The sequence below is a fragment of the Anser brachyrhynchus genome, assembly GCF_964034855.1.
Source record: "Anser brachyrhynchus genome assembly, chromosome: 4".
NCBI lineage: Eukaryota > Metazoa > Chordata > Aves > Anseriformes > Anatidae > Anser > Anser brachyrhynchus.
The window spans coordinates 67,330,062-67,350,209 of record NC_137698.1 but is presented as its reverse complement, the minus strand read 5'-3'; the positions used below and the strand labels follow the sequence as shown (position 1 = coordinate 67,350,209).

Genomic DNA, 20,148 nt, shown 5'->3' with positions numbered 1-20,148 from the left:
GGAGACCAGCATTTCTATTCAGACTTTACAATCCCTAATTCAGTTTCATGGCATAATTTGTGGGCAGAGAACAGAATATATTGCTAGGTTTCATCTCTCTCTCTCTTTATTTGCTGTTTTCATATCCTTGCTCATTATCACAGTACTTCAATAGAAACCCTATAGCTAAAATAACTATAGCTTAACTTAGACCCCTCAAAAAACATTTAGCATGAATATACTCATTTACTACTGCATCTGATGAATAATAGCTCCTTCCTCCCTATATACTAGTGATACTATATAGCAGTGCACTATATACTGGTGATAAACAAATGATCTTCCAAAACATAGTCTATAGAAGTGTTTTTAAAATATTCTGGATGAAACACTGCACTGAAATATAGTGCCATATCACATACTGTCATTTTAGAGGTAAAGCTATATTCTGTTGCAGTATGCTTTTCATTCAAACACATAAATAAAAAGTAAGGGAAGGAAGGTAGTGGCAGGAGTGTTCATTTTAACAAAGTACCCTGTAGCAACCATATCAATTAGGTTTGCATAGATCTCCAAGTGCGAGGCAGTTAATGAATCACTGATCATTTTTCCCAAGTCTAACTTAGACATGTTAATTAAAAATTAGAAGAAATCATCATCATATAAAATGAGTTCACTGAGAGAGAATATAAAAATACCTACCAGGCAGTGCTCTGTACACGAGACTTCTTTTCAACACTAATTAAAATGGATATTTCTGCGCATGCAAGTCTACCCAATGAAACGCAAATAATAGTGTGAGTTTAACATTTAATGATTTCTCAGTTAAAGAGAAGACTTTCATTCAGGAATGCTATAATTTACTCTGAGTAAGATCCACTTAATCATTATGTTTACTGCCTCCTTTTTCTTCCCGCATTTCCTTTTTCTCACCAGCCATGCAATTGGCAATTTAAGATTTAAATTCTGACCACTTAAGCCTTTATCTATCGCATTTCCCAGCCCCATCTTTATTTCCCTCCTTGCAACACGGATGATCTTGCTGAAAGTCTCCCTTAGCTACCAAAACGAGCCGGCTCCACCAGAAAATCAAACACTTTGGAGCAGAGCTTCACCCCCCAGCTGAGGCATTCCCCTTGGCAGCAGGATTAGTTCGGTTCAGTTGCACAAATGAAAAGCAGGAGGATTACAGAGAGCTTTGCAGAGGGACGGAGAAGCAGCCAGGTCACAGGGGGGTATGGAGAAGAGAGGAACTGGTCTGCAGGTCACATCCTCAGCTTAGAGAATTTGGATCGAGTTCCTCCAATTGTAAATTTTCAGCCTCTTAAGGAAGCCTCCTTCACCTTACCTCCCCATGTGAGCAGAGCAAGGATACAGTAATCCTTTGTCTTCCCTCACATGGCCCTGGCCTGCTAAAACTTTAGGGTCTTTCAGACAAATGCTTTCTCTCATATGTGTATAAAGCATTTAGTGGGATGAAATTCTGACCTTGACTGAGATCTTAAGGCAACACACAGTTATAAGCAAACTTAAAGGATGCCACATCACGCACTCCACAGAGCGGTAGCGCTAGAATGGAAAACATGACATCTCTGTCACCAGCACCTTTCGCCTGTCTCCTCCCAGATAGCCCTGTTTCCCTGTCTGCTGTGGAATCTCTTGTTATCCCAATCGGCTTCTCATGCCCATGCATCGGCAAGCAGAGCTGCTAACTTAGGAGAGCCTATTTTTAGATAGGGTGCCTGGTTTCCCTGAGCGACCGGGGGCTAGAGCTGCAAGGTATGTCTTTCCCATCTCCTGCCGAGTGAGATGGAGCAGCCAGACCTGGCCACCGAGCCGCCAGGGCAGGGCAAGCGAGCACTGAGCCCTCGCCGGTCTCCAAGCTAATGGTAACTCCTCCGAGTGCATGAGCTTGCATGAAAATGTATCAGGCTGCAACGACCCGATTGAATCTATACCCTACACTCCCTTAATGCAACTTAGATCTGTCTGCGACATGATTAAGCAAGCTTATTTTTATTAGGATGTACATCTGAGTGGATGAGCAAGGGGAGATGAGTCACTTATTTTTGAGCCAAGAGAGAGATCTCGGTTAAATCAATCCTGCTACTGCAGTGGATGTGCTAGGAGTCTGGGCTAGTAGCCCTCCAAGAAGAAGGAAGAAAATAATGGTTTATTGTGAAAACCACAATGCAGACTGATGGCTCAAGTTTTTATGAATCACTGTCCTAATCAACATTGCTAATCAGAAAATTAAAAAAAAAGGCCACTGAAAGTATTTTTATTGTTAAAGTGCACACAAACACCGAGAAGACATCAGAATATTTCAGAGCAAAAGGACCCACAGCTTAAGGGGAAAAAAAAAAGAAAAGCAAGGCAGCTGCAGCAAGTAGCCACAGCTCACTGCAACAAGCATGGACTTGTTCATCTGCGAGAGCAACATGTTCCGAGGTTGAATGGTGACTTTCTCCAGTGCTCATCATAAACTCAAAATGACCCTCCCGTACCACCCTGCACAGGGTGCTCAAAGGGGACAAAATCATGACCTTTAGGAAGCAGGGAAACACAGGCTTCTGTTTCACAAAAGCAGTTTAATATATTAGATGTGCCACAGAAGGGACAGGCAAGTTCACACAGTTCCCCCACTGCACAACACGTCCCTCAACAAAAAAAGCTCAGTCCAAGCATTTGGGATTGCCAGGATCTGAATCCCCTCCAGCCAACGCTCCGTAACAGCCCAACGGGGAGGTACTGGCAGGAGCCAGCCCTGTACTTCCAGCACAGAAACCATGATTCAGCAAAGCCCTTAGGCACATGCAAAGTATTTATTGAATTAGGGCCTAAAAGCTCAAGTCCTAAACCTAGTTGTCTAAAGGACAACTGTGTTACTAAGCTAGACAGCAGCAATTAGTTCCAAAACAACTTTTATACCATCCATATCATAGGCTACAAAATGTCATTCATCAGCTGCAATTTAAAATTAAAGAAAAAATGCACTGCAAAAGTGTCTTTTTATTAGTTCATTTCTTATCTCTGATATTGCTACTGCAGGAGTCAATGCTTCAAACAGGACTGATTTTTGATGTAATAAGAAAAGTGCCATTTAATTGATGCTCAACTAAGATTTGTTTTGTAATACGCACAAGTATTTTGTGAATGATTTCCTACATACCTCAGCTCCTTGGAAGCACCCAATGTTTCAAATCTACTTATAGTATTAAAACATAACTGGCTAAGCTTTGAGGTTGTTTCTGTCATGCTTCTGTAAATATCAGAGGTGTCACGGGCAAGTCTTTTTGCTGTTTGTTTTTTTAAAAAAGGTGTTTTATTTCAGAATCTATTTCTTACCCCCAGGATGATGACTGTATGTTCATCACTCTAATGAATTTCTGCTTTTAGAAAGTTTCAGTGTGAAAGAATTAGACTGGCAGATGTAGTTAGGATAAAATTCTTCCCACAAAACCAAAATTGGCTGGTCTGATTCTTTTTTCTTTCCTTCTCTGTAGACTCAGTCGGTGTTACATGAGTATCTCCAGCTACATGAATGTGATCACTTATACAGTCCATTGTGAGGCATCAGAGCAAGTACCATTAGATTCTACAGGTATATTTAAAAAAAGGAAAAGCCACTATATCTTGTTAAAGCTTCTTTTCCTTTTCTAAACCAGATCATTTCATTTTTAAAGAAAGCACTGGTGGCCTGAAAAAAAATACTATTTAAAATGTCATCTGTCCGCAAGCCAGGCAGTGTACATGTAGATCATATTTTTTAAAAAAATTCACATTACTTTATACATTCTACTATTCTAACATCTGGTTACTGCAAAGTACTCCAAGTCACACTAGAAAAAGCTAACAATAGCCTGTCTCCAAGAGGATAATGCCAGACATTTTAAAGGAAGACATCTCCCCATAATACTTCTAATTTTGCAATAGTACTGCACCATGAAAGGGAGTTCATATCCTTAAGACAATGCTCTGAGAGTCATTGTAGTTTCAGCCTAGAAAAATAAACTACTTTTGTAAAGAATAAGCCTTAAAATTTACAAAACATTTGTACCAGTGAGATCCTGCTACGGATATCTACCCTGCAGAGATGTCTTTCTAGCAACTTCTTCAGTAGTCTGTAAAACAATAATCTGGTCAAACATTGTCACTTTCAAATCCTGATCAGGTGCAAAGTATTAACTAACTGTAAAATACCACAAAAATACATAAATTGGACATACTTCGCACCAATTTTCAACCAGATTTTCTCACAAAAGTCAGTATGATGCACACTTCTGCTGCTCCTTCTCTTTTTTTTTTTTCTCCAGAAAACCATACTTGCAAGCATTCTTTTATGAACACAGTTAACCCACTGGAAAATTATGAACATTGCCCTTAAATTGTTGTTGATAATGTGAAGGAAAACCTCACTGTGATGATTCTCTTCCCATTATGGATAAAGGGAAAAAAAGGAGCAAGCTCAAAATGGTAATAGCAAAATCTAAAAAAAAATAAAGCTGAGAAAGAAAAAAGGCATTCAACAGCGTGCCCAGTTGTGCTTCATTTCCAGTTGGTTTCCCCTGATGGCGCTGCGTCTGGGTGGCACCCCATTAGGCAGGCCCCTACTGCTTTGCTTTAACTCTACAGCGAGGATGAGCTGAGCCCGACTGCCGGCTGGGAAGAGCTACAGAGCTCACCGAGTGCAGATCTCTCACAGTGAGCGAGGCTGCAAAAGCAGTCAAGGAGATTTAAGCACCCGTTTTCTTTCAGGGTTCCACCACTAGCTTTACATAGACAGCTGCTGAAGCCGAGTTAGGCTGCGGGTTGATACCACAGCAGAGCTACCCTTAGGGCTCCTAAAACCACCACAGGACCGCTTCAGCATCACCTCCCCCTGACAGTTCAAATCTGAGGACCAAACCCTGAAAAGTTAATTTCGTACTGTCGAGCTCTGTGTCGGTTCAGGTTTCACCCGTCCGCATCGCTCCGATGGCTCTCATGGCTCAGGTAACATCTGTCTCCCGGCAGCGGGCACGGAGCCAGCAGGGATTTCACACCGCGCCGCCTGGCTAATTTGACAGCGCTGCTCCGCATCGCACTTGGGCTGCTGGATGATGAAGTGGCGCCTGGACTGGGATTAACGACCGAACAGTCGGACTCTCATTTCTAATTCGCACCACCCTGCGAGAAGCAACAGGCTTGAGAGCGTACAGAGCAGCAGCGTGCTGGCCAAAATGCTCCTTACCCACAGGAAAAGCCCCAGGATGAAGGAGAGAAGGGGCTGTGCCCTGAGTCCGCACAGAAAAGCCTTCCCTCAGGCCTGTGGTGGGAGGTGACCCCACGCACAGGCATCTGAAGGCGGTCAGAGGCCACTTCAGCACCGTTCAGCTCCAGCAGTCACATTTCTCTTACCCAGCACTGGCACAGCCTTCCAGCGAACATCCACCAGTGCTGAGGGGTCAGGAACTCGAGCGAGTTTGCTCTCTGGTCATCCTCCATTCAGAAGAGTCACAGAGTTGTAGTTTTGAGCAGACCACAGGCTGGATCGTGTGGTGTCAAAAAAAAAAAAAAAAATCCAGCTAAGTATTGCAGATGCTATCCAGGCCGTTTGCCTGGATACATTGCAGATGCCACCCCGGTTATGTGGTGGAAAGAGCCAAGGCACGCTGTCAATCCGAGACCCCGTTACTGGATGCAATTTAATGGTGTTATGAGCTGATGATAAAGATCCCTGGCATTTAAATTTCCTTTTTCCTTAAAAGCTCCCAAGACAGAAAGGGCAACACTCTGTGAGCAGATAACAAACTTTTGTGGACCATGAGTACGTGTACGGAGACTGCGCACAACCCCGACAGGGCAGACAGGAGGCAACGGTCTCCGTTTCCTGCCAGCTCGCAGGTTGGTAGCCAGCAGAGTTCTGCTCATGCTGAATTTGTCCTAATAACACCACAAAGCCAGGGCAGAACACATTGGCACAAGCACATTTGGTGCAGTAATGTTTGTTGTAACTCTTCTTTTCCCCAAGAAAAACTTCCATTGCAAGGTTTATTTTCCCTAAGCCTCACGGCTAAAGGGCCTGAGCACGAGTAGCCCTCTGAAAACAGAAGTTTCTGTACCCAGCTGGTTTTCATGGTACAGCAGGAATGAAGGCAACTGAGTCGTGTCAGTCAAACTGGTGGCTGGATAATTGGCATATTAACATTATCTGACTCCTACTATTGAATTTTTCATATTAGCATCACGTAGTTTTTGCTAATAAGTAAGCGTCACCAAAACCTTCCAAAGTTACTTGAAATTAAATATATGTGTCATCATTAGAAAAAAATCATGAAATTCTCCCTTAAGCAGCAACTGCTAGACTCAAATCCCCCATTTCAAAGTCATACTGAGCTAAATGAGTATTTCCATTCTCTATACCATACAAAAAGAGCGCTGTGAGCCATACGCTACTACAGAATCCCTGCCCCACACACAATGTCTGATGTTTATATTTTTTTAATTCTTGCAAAGAGGTGAGAGAAAATATTAACTTTTTTTAATGACCCACACATTTGTTTATCTAACAAACATGAAGCACATATGTAAGTTCTAGTGGTGATTAAGATTAGATAGTAAAATTAAAAAGTAATAGAGAAACTAAATATCAAAAGATAGAAAATGATGCACAAAACATGCATAAAACACAAATAAAAACAGTAAGATCTAGAATCTATAATTTAGATACAGCCCAGAAAATAAAAATAATTAAAATATATATATATATATTCGGAAAACTTGAAAGGTTTTGCTTTTTTTTTTTTAAAAATTAAGATGCACATATCAGAAATCTTTCTACTACCATTAGATATAAAAGAGATGCTCAGAGGTCCATTGTCAGAGAGCATTACTCAACTTGCTGCAAAACAAGCAAATTGAGATATTACATGCTGTGGTTTACTTCATGTACCACTAATGAATCACTGTGCTTTTAAAGCAACATAAAATCAGGAACAGATGCATTAAGTGTCCACGGATGTTTATACCAGGTAGCGTGGGCGACTTGACATTTCGCATTTGTGACAGCACCGTAACTGAGTCTCCATCTCAGCAGCGCTCTCTCTAAAAGCAGCTTTCCATAATATCTCTGCCCTCCTGTTTTAAAAACAAAGGAGCTCTTTTAAAAGATCTCCCCTCCTGAAGTACCGTGGGTCACTGAAGAGGTACCATCACAAAACCACACAAACACTCCGGTTTTAGTTCAACGTGATCCTTGAGAAATGCTACTTTCCGCTTGGCACCTAGCACAACGAGGGCCTTACCAGACACCATGACTGGAAACACAGCGGCAAGAGAAAACCCTAAACACAAGAGCCATCACAGAGGGGTGAGCACAACTCATAAAGATGGTGACAACTACTGGCCATCACAAGGCAGGGGGAGTGTGACAGTGGAGCAAAATGCTGGCAATGCTGTCACTTCTACCCAGATGTGGTCCAATTATTCAAGCTGCCAATTAATTGCACAGGGTTATGGATATAGCTCTGTGCAGAGCACACTAAGGTTTATTAGCTCAGATTGCAGCGACAACACATTTTTTGCTGCTTCTTGCCCAGGTTTTATCTAGAAGCGGAGCAGAGGTGTTTCATGTTCACAACCGGAGCTAATTAGCCTTTCCAGGAACCTGGGGAGCTCAGCGCAATGACTCGAGGTCTTTAAATTGCACTCCAAGCACATCTTGTATTAGGTACATTACCAAAAGCCTGTGCCAACCGCCCAATGCCCTGGATAATGGAGAAATGACTACGGCCATGATCTCTTAACTTATAATGCAAAGGTCTAATTACTATACCAAAAGATGAGAAAGGATACGTATGGCCATATGGGGCTTTTTATAGTGCTACGGGTCTTCGGAAGAATAAACTATATCAAATACATGAAGAAATACAATGTACACAGCAATCCCGAGCTTTGCATTACAAATTCATTTGCACTGTCCATTTAAGTATGGGTGAGAATACTGACCAGACATAGCTTAAAATAGTCTAAAAGAAAACAAACATGGGTCTTCCCAAAACCAAGGCTTCACTTCCATTTCCAAGGCACTTCATACTGCTACAAGCAGTGTTTACCCTTTGTCATCTCCTCTGTGCTGGTTCTAATTAATATTATCTGAGGGTGTCACCTGAGCTTCTTAAATTATCTGCTGGCTGCTTAAGTACATTTCATTTTATTCCTGTTCTGTTTATTCAACACAGGCTTCTTATACCAGTCCTGAAGACATTACCTGAGCACACTGCAGAAGTATATGACACTGTGATTGAAGCCTGCTAGGTATGAGCCTTCCTACAGCCCCCTCAGGCCAGAATTCTGCATGCCACAAAGAATTTTCTTTTAGAGTTTTCAAAGATAATACCTGTATAAACTGCTGTGTGTTTGTTTGTTTTTAAAGGGAAGAAAAAAAAAAAGCATGCCTTGCACAGGGAAAAGAAGTTGAGGAGCTTTGTGGTGGTCCAACATTACTGAGAAATATATGTATTTCCACAGCCTACACCTGTTACCTCTTACTAGTCAGTAGGAGCAGCCATCACATTCCGCACTCTAAAGTCCAACCAACTCCTTTAGCCAAAAGATTTCCCCAGTCTCATGACTGGGTTTGCTTCTGTGTTGATCCTCTATGGTCTAACCTCTCTGGGGGGTTGCCTTTATCTAAAATCTGAAGTAATGATCATTCATATTCCTTAGTGTTGAGACTTGTGACTGTCTCACATTCTCTACAAGGGATTTGTTTGCCTTCTTGCACCTGACATATGTCGCCTAACCCACAGAAACCCATCTGTCTAGCATATAAATACAATTTACTGTAACCTTTCCTCTTTACAACCATCTCTGTTTTTGTTGGAAGCATGCTTGTCCTACCAGTGAAAACCATCACACCAATGAAGTGGGAAAACTAACAAACAAAAACCAACTAAGTAGTTTTTATGCATGATTTGGCAATACAGAATCCAATTTGGGTCACAAAAGACCTTTCTTTGTTGTGTTTTTTGATTTTTTTTTTTTTTTAAATGAAACGAAGTCCCTGGTCTCAGAACATTCCTGGCTTTAAGGCCAAGAAAATCCTTAAAATCCTTTAAGGCTTTTCAGAACACAGTTGTCTCTCAGCTAGGGAACAGCATCACTCATTTATGACAACACGACAGTCCAGGACCCTTCCATCAAGTTGACAAAGATGCACAACTTAAAAATTCACATTCAAATTATCAACAAATGAAAGTTAATGATGGATCAAATTTGGCAGAACTATTCTAACATGTAACACAATTTGGTCCTCAGCTATAAGATGTGAAATTTAAGTGATAAATGGTTGCTGGAGACCTTTTCAAGATAATTGACATGCTATGGTGCATTAATATTTCTTTCATTAGTATCAATCTAGAGCTCTCATCTGTTGGCAGAAGGCCAACTGCATTGTGTAAAAAATAACCTTACCAAAAGAGTATTGTACTTGGAAAACAAATGACTCAGGAAACGAAATATTTTTACTATTAGTCAGATAGTATAAGAATCTGATTTTTGACCTTGGTTCTTCACTGTCATCTCCTTTTCCTGGTATTGTCATTTCCGTAAAAGATACAGGTGCAATCAGTTATTATTTTAAGTACTTGATCTGTGACAGAAATTGGGTATTTTGACATGAATATGAACTGAATATCACCTGCAGTTACTTTAACAGATCAAAAGCACAAAGTAAAGGACCAGATTTTGGAATGCCATGCTTTCCAGGCAAGTGTGATGTAAGTCTATTGATTATTTTCAGAATAATTCAGTTACAATTATCATCTGTTATTAGCTGTTCTGAGACATTCTTTCCTCTCTCCCTTACCAGTCTCCTTTAGTGTACAAGGAGTCTTGCTGAGAGGGCATGAATTTCAATCATAGGTCATTATCCATTTCTTCCTCCAGCCCACTGTTGCAATGATATCATCTCCTCAACATTTTCCCTCTAACTGCTAAGTCTGAACACCAGCATTCACTTACCCCATGTTCTTTATGCTCATTCTTACCACAGTCAGCATCGCTAACCCTTCAGCTCTACCGGGCACTTCTAACTTGTCACAATCACTTTGGCCGTAAGATCTTCCCAGTAAAAACTTGTAGAAAGGGGAATTTTTCAGAGTCCTGAGAGCACCAGTAAGTTTTATCTGCCCTTGGCAGCCTCACCTTGTACCTAGCCCACACACTCTGTCCATAACACCAGGACCTCAATTTCAGCTCAGGCACAGGGTCCTAGCCTGAGTCACAGGCCTGCTTGTTCCTGTTCCTCCTCCCTGATGTTCCTGAATCATTGCTTGGGTCTCTCGGGCTGACCTTGGACCTGTCTTGTTACCTTGCCTGAAACTAGGAAAACATTCATTTTGCATTATTTTTTAACTAGGTTTGTTGTTCCCACATGCAAGTTAAAAAGCAAGCAAGGCAAAGTTTTAAAATATTCAGACACTGGTTTACCAGTTCTTCCTAGCTTACTCTGCAACACTCTTCAGGGTTCTGAGCTGTGGTTACAGCATTTACTGGCAGCTGAGATGGAGACAAAGCACCAGAATTCAGCAAATGTTAAAGGGATAAAAAAAATACTTCTAAACCAATCATTGCTATGAAGTCAAGTAAAATAGAAAAAAGATAAATCCTGTGGATTCCCCTGAGCTAGACAAGCCTTAAATTCCCAGCTTCAATAAAAAGAACAGAAAAAGAAGAAAGAAATGCAGTTGTCCCTTGTGTCATCATACGGAAGTTAAAAAGCACAAGACCCTTTTCACCCTGCACAATCGCAGTTCGCTTCTGTTTGAAAAGATCTGAAGAATCAAGTGAGAGATGAAAATACATCTATTTTCTGCTATTACAACCACGGTAGAGCAATCCTTGCATGGGTTTCATGCCCACACACAGTCAGCTAAAAACAGCGAAGAAAGCATCTGCTACCTGAGAACGGTAGCATAAATAAAGAGGACAACACCATAGGGTAAGATTCTGGCAGGCGAAGCACGTAGCTGCTGATGGTGTGCTGCAGGTACTGCTATGGGACCCAACTGCTGCCAACCACTTCAACCCTGGCAGCTTTCGTCGTCTGGAAAAGGAGCATAAAGAAGACAGTTTTCTTCTATCACCAATTCATGGCAATAAATACGGATTTAATGGGAATGAGACTAGAGCAAATCCAAAGTGTCCTGGAGAATATGATTTTAGCATGGGAGACTTAATTACTTATATCACAGAACTCCCCCCCCCCCCCCCAACAAAACACAACTGAACTAATGGCCTGGGAGAAAAAGCTAAACAAGCAGCCAACAAGTGCAAGTGGAAATGAAGATGATGCTAAACACGTGGGAGAGAATTCAGAAAAGCAAGAATGCTACTGAACAAACATGAAATCCACCAAGGTAGACTGCCACACAAGGGGGGGGAAAAAATAATCAAAAGCCTAAATTAGAAAGAAAATGGGGTAAGGTATAATACAGATGAGAAAGACATTAATAAAGAAGAACATGTTGTATGTTCCTTCAGAGTTATACAAACCCTATTGCCACTGTGCTTAATTTTGGTATCATTCCATGGGATATGAATTTATCTCAGGATCCATGCAAATCTGCCTTTTTCAGTTCCCCTTCTCCTTCAATTTTGGCATGCATCACATGCTAGAATACAAATTTATTGCTTTTTCCAGCCATGCTGATCCTTTCCTTTTCCTGGCTTCCTTTAATGTTTTCTATATGCCCCTTCCCTTGTGTAGTTTTTGCCCATTTGAAAATTCAGTAATCCCACTTGCAATTATTTTCTTTTTACCTTATTAGGTTTTGTTTTTACCTTACTCAGTAATCTTATTTTTTTACTGCTTAGAAACTCTATCAGTCTATCTGAATCCATGGAGTTTTCAGGGTGTGATCTGTACAAGAAATAGTATAATCTACCTGTATGAATGAATCCTGAATGGAAAAGCATTTAGCAACAGGGACCTTTGAACTCACGCCAGTTCAGCTTACGGCTGCACATGTCACAAAACATATACCAAGCTCCACATATTCTGATGATCGAAGTTATAGTGCCAGTAACATATAGCGCCAACGTGAAGGGGAACAAAATAGAGTGAATTAGAAAACATAAATCAACTGTAGGATTTCTTCAAAAGACTAACAGGCCAAATGCACACGTATCTCTGATCAGAGCAGCCCTCAAAGTATCATAGAATGGTTTAGGTTAGAAGGGACCTTAAATATCATCTAGTTCCAGCTCCCCTGCCATGGGCAGGGGTGCCACCCAATAGATCAGGTTGCCCAGAGCCCTGTTCAACCTGGCCTTGAACACCTCCAGGAATGGCGCATCCACAGTTCCTCTGGGCAACCTGTGCCAGTGCCTCACCACCCTCTGAGTAAACAATTTCCTCCTAATATCTAATCTTAATTTACTCTCTTAGATTAAAACCATTATCCTTTGTCCTGTCATCACAGGCCCTGGTAAAAAGTCCCTCTACATTTTTCTTATGAGCCTCACGGAGCAGTACAGAAGCCCAGCACGGTGACAACTCCACAGGAAGATCCTGATACATACAGCAAATTCAAATACCACATGAACTTTGTCACACACAGAGAAACAAAAGGAATCCTGTGCTATGATCTCTGCCTATTGCGTATATCACAGAAACGGCTGACTGTCTCAGCTGGGCTAAATCCTCCTTCAGTTGCATTATGGAGGCGTGACCCAGCTGGACTTCTACTACTGGATTTGAATAGCATCTCACCCATCCTAACATCCATCGTGACTGACAAGCTGCTCTTCATAGGTATGTTTATTCCACTTGGTTGGGTGCAGCTGCTCTTGATCTGGCCGAGGTGATCAGGCTGTGCTTCTCTAGGGAAGTGATACATAACAAACCCAGACATAACTTTTGTAAGGCTTTGATATAGAGCAATGTTCAGGAAGGGTAACAATAAAACAGCAGGAATCTTCATTAATCCTATGGGGAAAGGTATATATTTATTCTGTTTTCCATCAGATAATAGAAAGAATAAACCAGCAATATAGGAATTCCAGTCCTTGAGTAAGAGCCTCTGTAAAATCAAAGACTAAATTGAAAAAAAAAAAAAAGATGAAAAGGTCTCATGTACCTCTGAAGTACAGTAATTTGAGACAGGAAATTGATATCACTATAGCAACCAAAGTAGTGTCATGAATGACTGAAAAGAATTTTAACCTATGGGGTAGGAAACCATGGATGCTCAGGACATGAGAGGAACATTTTACTTGCAGTTAAGCAATAAAAAATAATCGGCCATATATTACATCATATTTTTAATAAATTTTCCTCAAACTGTTGGCGTTATGCTGATTTATTATGTCTAATTAGTGAGAATTCTAATTACAGATCCCAGATGGTGAAATCTTCAATTGGAATACAAAGAGACTACTTTAATCAGTCAGCATCTTACTTCGGTAAGTCTGCAGGCACAATATCCAGATGTAAATAAAATCTAAGGTACCAAAATATCTTATGTGAAGGAATGACTTGCAGGAGCTATCAGGAAATGAAAGCTCGCAGTAATGAGACTAAATTTATATGGAACCACACTATGAGGTTCCTACAGATAGCAGCCTTGCCCAATGGGTTGGAAATTTCTCTTCCAAACAACTGGCAAGAGAGGCAAGAAAATGATTACAATTTCCCCTGTCAATCAAATTTCTTGTTAGTGATGAAAGTCCAATCAAGGGTAAGGAAAATTGTTCTAAAGCCAAGAAAACAATGATGGGCCCATAACAATGGGTTAGGAGTTCAGAAGTGTTCTGAAGGGGGGGGAAAAAAAAGGAAATAACTGACTTTCAAATTGATGGGGAAAGATGAAAGCATGTGAAAATAAATGGGAATGGCAGGGAGGACAGTCAAGATGGTTAGTCGGGGGAGTACTATGGAGCCATGAGTGTCCTCTGTAATTGCTCTCTTGATTTATCTGGAGCTATTTAAATACAAAGATTTTACGAGAAGACAGTGAACCTTCTAAAGATAGGTACCAGATGGGTGAAGAGAGAGACCTGTTTTGTTTTTTTTTTGTGTGTGTGTTTGTTTTTAAGTTGACCCTGAGTTTTGACAAACCATTAGTTTTCATGATTATGCCCCATAATCTCCATATGATTATGGAGATATTAGGTCTCCATTTGAAGGGCATGCCCCACTGTGATAGATGGTGTCTGGGTCTGTGTTTGTGCAAAGTTCCAGGCCCCAAAAAACTTACAAGTCCAGATAATCCTATATGTAACACACACATGGCATATCTAACAATATTGCAGGGCCATAAAGCCCTTATGCCTATCCCATGATCTGAGGAGACATGAAGACAAGGGAAGAGGAAATTCATTTCACATGGATGGAAATAGTATTGAATTACTCAGTCCTTGTTTAGTCAAAAATGTGCTTCCAGACGCAGCACCCTCTCCAGCTGAAAAGCCAAGCCAACCTTTCCATAAAGACCACGAAGTAGGTACCCATGGAAAAGCAGCCCTTGTCAATGGTCATCATGGGCCCAGAGAAGCAAGTGAAACTGTAAATCCATGTGGAGGATGAGGGACATCGTTCACATTCTCAGAGGAAAATGCCTCTACCTGTACGGATCTGCCTGGAAAAAATAAGTCAGAAACTACATATCCCCAAAGATTGAGAACACATTTCCGTCTCATTCCATAATCAATCATGTCTGCGTGTTAACAGCTGGAGCAAAATGAAGCACACCTCTAGAAGAGTAACATCAAGGTTGGGCCCAGTGTTGAGATGGAAAAGCAATGTTCAGCAGGCTTTCTCAGTGGTTTGAATACCCAAAGAGTGCATAATTTCAGGGGGAAAAAATAAATAAAAAAAATCCTCTAAAATTGAGCACTGTAAACACCAAAACAGGGTGCTGGATGGGAAAATTCTCCAAAACCAAGTGGTAATGGAGATTCCTAACAGCAAAGAACCAATGGCAAAAATCTCAGTTTACCTAGAATGTTGTGGTTGTACTTTTCCACACTTACCAAACGCAGACAGTTTACAGGATAAGGCAACTGCAGCATTCTCAGCCACAAAAAAAAAGAAATATGGTTTTATTTTTTTAAAACACGGGTTTACAGCTAACAGACAGAAGCCATGTAATTTCTTTGTATCCAATCCCTACAAACAGAGGAGAACCCTTAGCTGCTGCAGTAGGGCTTTAAAACAAACACAAAAATGGAAAAAAAAAAACAGGCAGACATTTCTGCTACAGCCAGGAAGATTGCGCATGATGCATTCAGATGAGACTTTTGTGCTAGGACTTGTAGCAATTAAGGCAGTCTGAAATGGAGAGAAAAAAGAAGATGGAGAGACTCTCCTAAGATGAAAAGCTGGGAAAGACTCTTTGAGAGAAAGTGTTTTTGCAAATATTTCAGTCATGAGACAGGTCACATTGTTAGACTTGCAAAGCCCAAGAAAGCACTGAAACTATTTTCTACTCTCCTGCTTATAATATTTTCCTAGAATACCGAATATCTTTCATTATCATTATGGTTTACATGATTGCAACTTGAACATAATCAGGAGCAGAACAGAAAATTTCTGGCAGGAGAATACAGAATGTTATAGAAACTGCTCAGAACCCGCTTTTAGATGTGTGTTTCTTGGCTAAGATGCGGTGAGAAGTATTTGTACTCTTTTACTGGTGGAGTTAGCAGAAAGATCATATCAGCAGTAGGAAATTAAGTGCCTCTACTTTATAGTGCTGTTTTGATTAGAAAAGTAGGGGGAAGTACCTGAAAACTCAGTATTTTGATCACTGTATATTTACCACATGCGATGCTATGAATATTACACCTGATAGTATCATCACACATTTTATGGTTACCATAAATATTCGTAATCCCTAATGATTTCAGTTTATGCAACATGATATTTAAATTGCAAGACACATAACTTCAGAGATAAATGATAACCAAGCCTGCTCCAGCAGGAGTCTGCCACAAGACTAGATTTTCCATTCCTCTGATCTCCATTTAACTGAATTCTGCATTTCCACTGGAAGTAGCTGTAAACCTTAGCTAGAAATCAAGCTATAAGATATAAGGAGGTTTTAAAGAAAAAAAAAAAAAGCTCCTAAACATAATTTTTCATGTGTAAGGAATTTGCATCCCATTTCACTTCAAACATCTGAGTCATATTACATTACTGAAATGAGAATTTTAATAAGGTTACTATTTTGCTTCTGATTAGTGTTATTACTAATTGCAATGATTAATATCAATTGTAAATATTAATATAAGACATTTAATTCAGGGTTACATTCAGGCCAAACCATGATTCAAATCCACCCTTTATTACATTTAACTGTGTTTCTCTGATACGCTGTTCAGCTATCAGATCTACATGGGATGAATGATGGCTCAGATTACTCGGAGCTGCTAAGGAATTTAAGGAAATTTGGGATTCTCCTCCCCTCTGAAACACAGATATTTCCTGTTAATGTAAAATCAGTCCTGAATGCTCAGTCTGTATCGCGGGGTGCAGAGGGCAATGTAGAATCCAAACAACTGCCAGTAGAGATGTTGAAAGAAAAGCCTTTCATGCTTTTTTTTCCAGGAGGAGAAGAAAAATGAGGGGAAATTAGCTCAGTTTGTTGTGTCCCTGCTACACCCTTCATTCAGAATTTCACAGCTGAAAGTTCACCACCCATGTAACAAGTCTGCCAGAAGCACTGCAAGCTCCAAGCTTAAGAATTCACTGCGAATGAATTTAAATGGAAAATTAGAGGGGAAAAAAGCAAGTCTTAGCAGGATTCACAACAGGGGCTCTGAAAAGTTCAAGCCAAACTTCCAGCCCAGACCCAGACACTAACCAAAACCACAACACAGTACTTTCCTCTGCAAATAAAAGCTGCAGGATGACAAAACTACTTGGGTTTGTCCCTGACACGACTGTCCTGCATTTTCCAGCAGCTGAACTTCCTTCCCCACAAAAACCCTCAAGAGGCATGTGTCTTCTACATAAAAATAAATCAGAGCGTGGCTGTGGTCGCAGCACAGCCTGCCTGAACCCAGCTCACGCCAGCCGTGCGGATCTCCAGCGTGTCACATCTCCAGGGCTATAAAGCATAAGCTGCGAGCGGGACTGAGGGCTAAGGGGAAAACAGACGTGATCTGAGGTAACTTAGTGCCACGAGAGAATTGTGGATATCAGCTTGTTTATAGCATCGCACGGGGACGTTAAGTCCAATAGAAACAGCGATGTTTCTGACGTTTCTCTACCAATGAAACATATTAACGTTGTTTGTCAGAAGATATGCTCGAGCAGAGAGTGAATTTGAACTCCACACATCCTGAAATTACTCTGAACTGCATGGCAATTTCCCAAGACACACTCAGAATATGAAAGCTGTATGGCTTTAAATAAAAATTGGAAAAAACAAGCAACAGGTAATAGCCCTCACAGTGATTTATCTAGTAGATTTTTATTTCTTTTTAATAGCCTGTTCTTTCTTTAGAGGGATGTGTACATTAAGACAAAAAAACAACGTCAGATCACGTCAGCAACATTTTCTTAAGAGATGTTTAAAGCACATAAAATGCATCTCAAACTTTAAGCCCATTTCGAGCATTTATTTCAGTGCTACCAGAATACAATGCTGCTGCTGTGCAAATTCCTCTTTTACTGCATGGAATACGAGGCCTAATAAAATCCATTTTTAAACTTTGTCTCCCAATTAAAAATAGAGATTAGTGCTCTCTAGGGAATTTGAAGGAACATTTTCTTTGAGTTCTAGATCATGAGATCTATTTTCCATCTCAAAGGCAGTGGATGCCAATAACCTTGACTCCAGTCAATGAGGACTAGAGAAGAACTCCTGTTAAAGATTTCCTATCAGAGCATCTTCTTTCACAGCTTACATGGAAAGCCCTGGAGCACTATAGGAAATGCTGTCCCACCTGGGGAAAGGGGTTTGATCATGGCCACTTGGGACGAGATGAGTGATCAATGTGTGCTGGCTGTTTTGTACAGTGATGATTTTGAGCACTTTTCATTCAAAGGGTTAGAGATTTTCATCCTCTGCGTAGACGCTGAGTACACTCAGTGCCTACAATGAAATGAAACAGTAGGAGGAGGTCTCACTGCATCTGCAGGAAACACTGTGCAGCCAAACAGCAAGACAGAACAGCGAGTTCTCTTTAGACTTCCAAAAAACAATAAAAAAAGAAAAAAAATAAGTTTTCTCTGCCTCCTATTTCATCTAAGATCTTGTGAGTATTACAGGTCCACGTCAATAAAATGTACATCAGAGACAAGTTTTAAATGACCTTTACAAATCAAAAGGAACTCAGCATCAATGGTTTTAACTAGCATTTTTAACTTTCAGGATTTTATTGCAATTAAACCATTTTCTGGAATAACTGCTTATCTTTTCTTGATTATTTTCCAAATTCTAACTGGTTGTGTCACAGCAATTCAGCTGAAAGAAAACTTCAAAAAAAATGTAGCATGCCTACTCGAGCCATTCAAAGGCCAGAAAGTAAGTACTGATAGAGATATACACACTGACTAGATGTTTATAGTTACACTAACTATATATTATACTGATCACATATCAAATATATATACATACATATGCACATATATTAAGCGCTCGGTAAGATGCTTGCCGATTTCTAAATGAGTTTAATCTCCTCAATTTTGATCACCTGCAGTTTGCAGGATACTACAACCTCTCTGCTTTCACATCACTTCTCTACCAACAGGCAGATCCCATTGTACTCTATGTGAATGTTTCCTGCTCTTGAAAGACACATTTATGCTTGCATTTTAGCATGTCGGGCTGGAGCTGACTTGCAAGAATGACTTTACGACCTTCTCCTTTCTATAGGGAAAGTACAATAGATTATTTTAAAAAAAGGTAATTTATAAGAACCTGAATTTGTTCTTAAACAATACAGTATCTGACTTAGATTCTGAGCTAAAGCTGAAAATCCAGGTTGACAACACATTCAGCCTCCACTCTCATTACTATCTAAATGAATAACAGGACAGATCATCAACATGACTTTTCAGCCTTAACTCTGATTTTTTTTTTTAGCTTAAGCCAGTCGATTCACTATTTCTTAAATGTTGGTTTATGTTCCTTAGTGGATCTTCTTTCTCTCTTGTGTTTTTTTTTTCCTTTTCTTTCAGTAGTACATTAAAAAAATAATAAAGTTTAACAATAAAAAAAACTAACACTTTCATTTTCTACACATGCTTTAGCAGTCTTAACTACCTATTTCCTCCATAATATTGTATTGCCTGAAGCTGTTAGATACTATTAAGAAATGCATTTGTGTGTAGTTTAAATGAATAAAAATAAAATTAGGGCTTATAACATGTGATGAGTGGGAAAAAAAAAAAAAGAAAACAACACTGAACAGCTCCTTCAGGTCTGTAAGTGATCAGGGTCTTCAGAGCACAGTCCTGTGCTCCCATACTGCATGACAGACTTTGCATGCATTAAAACCCACTAAAATATTAGCTCCATCAAAGAGAGAGCTTTTCATACCCAAGTCAGAGGAGTTTGGTTTATGTGACAGCTGCAGGATTTGACCTCTACCCGTTCCTGCTGCCCATCCTACAAGGAAGCTAACTTCTAAAGCTTAGAAGAGGAAAGTCACTGAGATGTGCAGTGGTGAAAGCATGTGCCCATTTGTGTGTCTGTGTTGTTTTTTTTTTTCCCCCTCTGTATATTATAAGCCCTGCACAGCTTCTCTCTCATCAACAGGAAAACTAAGCTAAGTCCAAGGCCACCTGTGCTAGCAGCATATCCCGAACCACCGAGACCTCCTGCTCTCAGAAGCTGAGTGATGGAGGCAGGACGCAGAGCCTTTCAAAGCTAAGCTGCTGCAGAGGAGCTGGGTTACATTTCAGCTTCTCAGAGGCGTAGGCTAAACTGCGTTTTGCCATGCTGGCAGAGGAACCCCCCAGCCTCCCTGACTGTCGGTGCCTGCCTTTACCCGCAGCCTCCGCCAGCACCCACGCTGCCTTCCCATCCCAGAATATGCTGCTTGCCAGGGTGACAGCAGCAATGAGGCTGGCTGCAGCCCCCTGCTCCTCTCCAGCATGCGGGGAAGCCTCTGCCCCTGTGGCAGAGAGGAGACACTGGCAGGCTCCGCAGGCAAGCTGGGTCCTTAAGCAGC

The 20,148-nt window shown here is 40.7% G+C and overlaps 1 protein-coding gene across 7 annotated transcripts in view; it reads right to left on the bottom strand.

The window, feature by feature from the left end:
- Positions 1–20,148, bottom strand: part of SORCS2 (sortilin related VPS10 domain containing receptor 2) — a 553,956-nt gene that overhangs the window by 393,732 nt on the left and 140,076 nt on the right. The window contains exon 2 of one of the 7 annotated variants that reach the window (XM_080592013.1): positions 5,380–5,507. The exons of the other annotated variants lie outside the window; for them this stretch is intronic. Within the exon in view, the coding sequence (XP_080448139.1) occupies positions 5,380–5,466 (87 nt within the window). The 5' untranslated portion in view covers positions 5,467–5,507. The remainder of the gene's footprint in view (positions 1–5,379; positions 5,508–20,148) is intronic. 7 annotated transcript variants of the gene reach the window in all.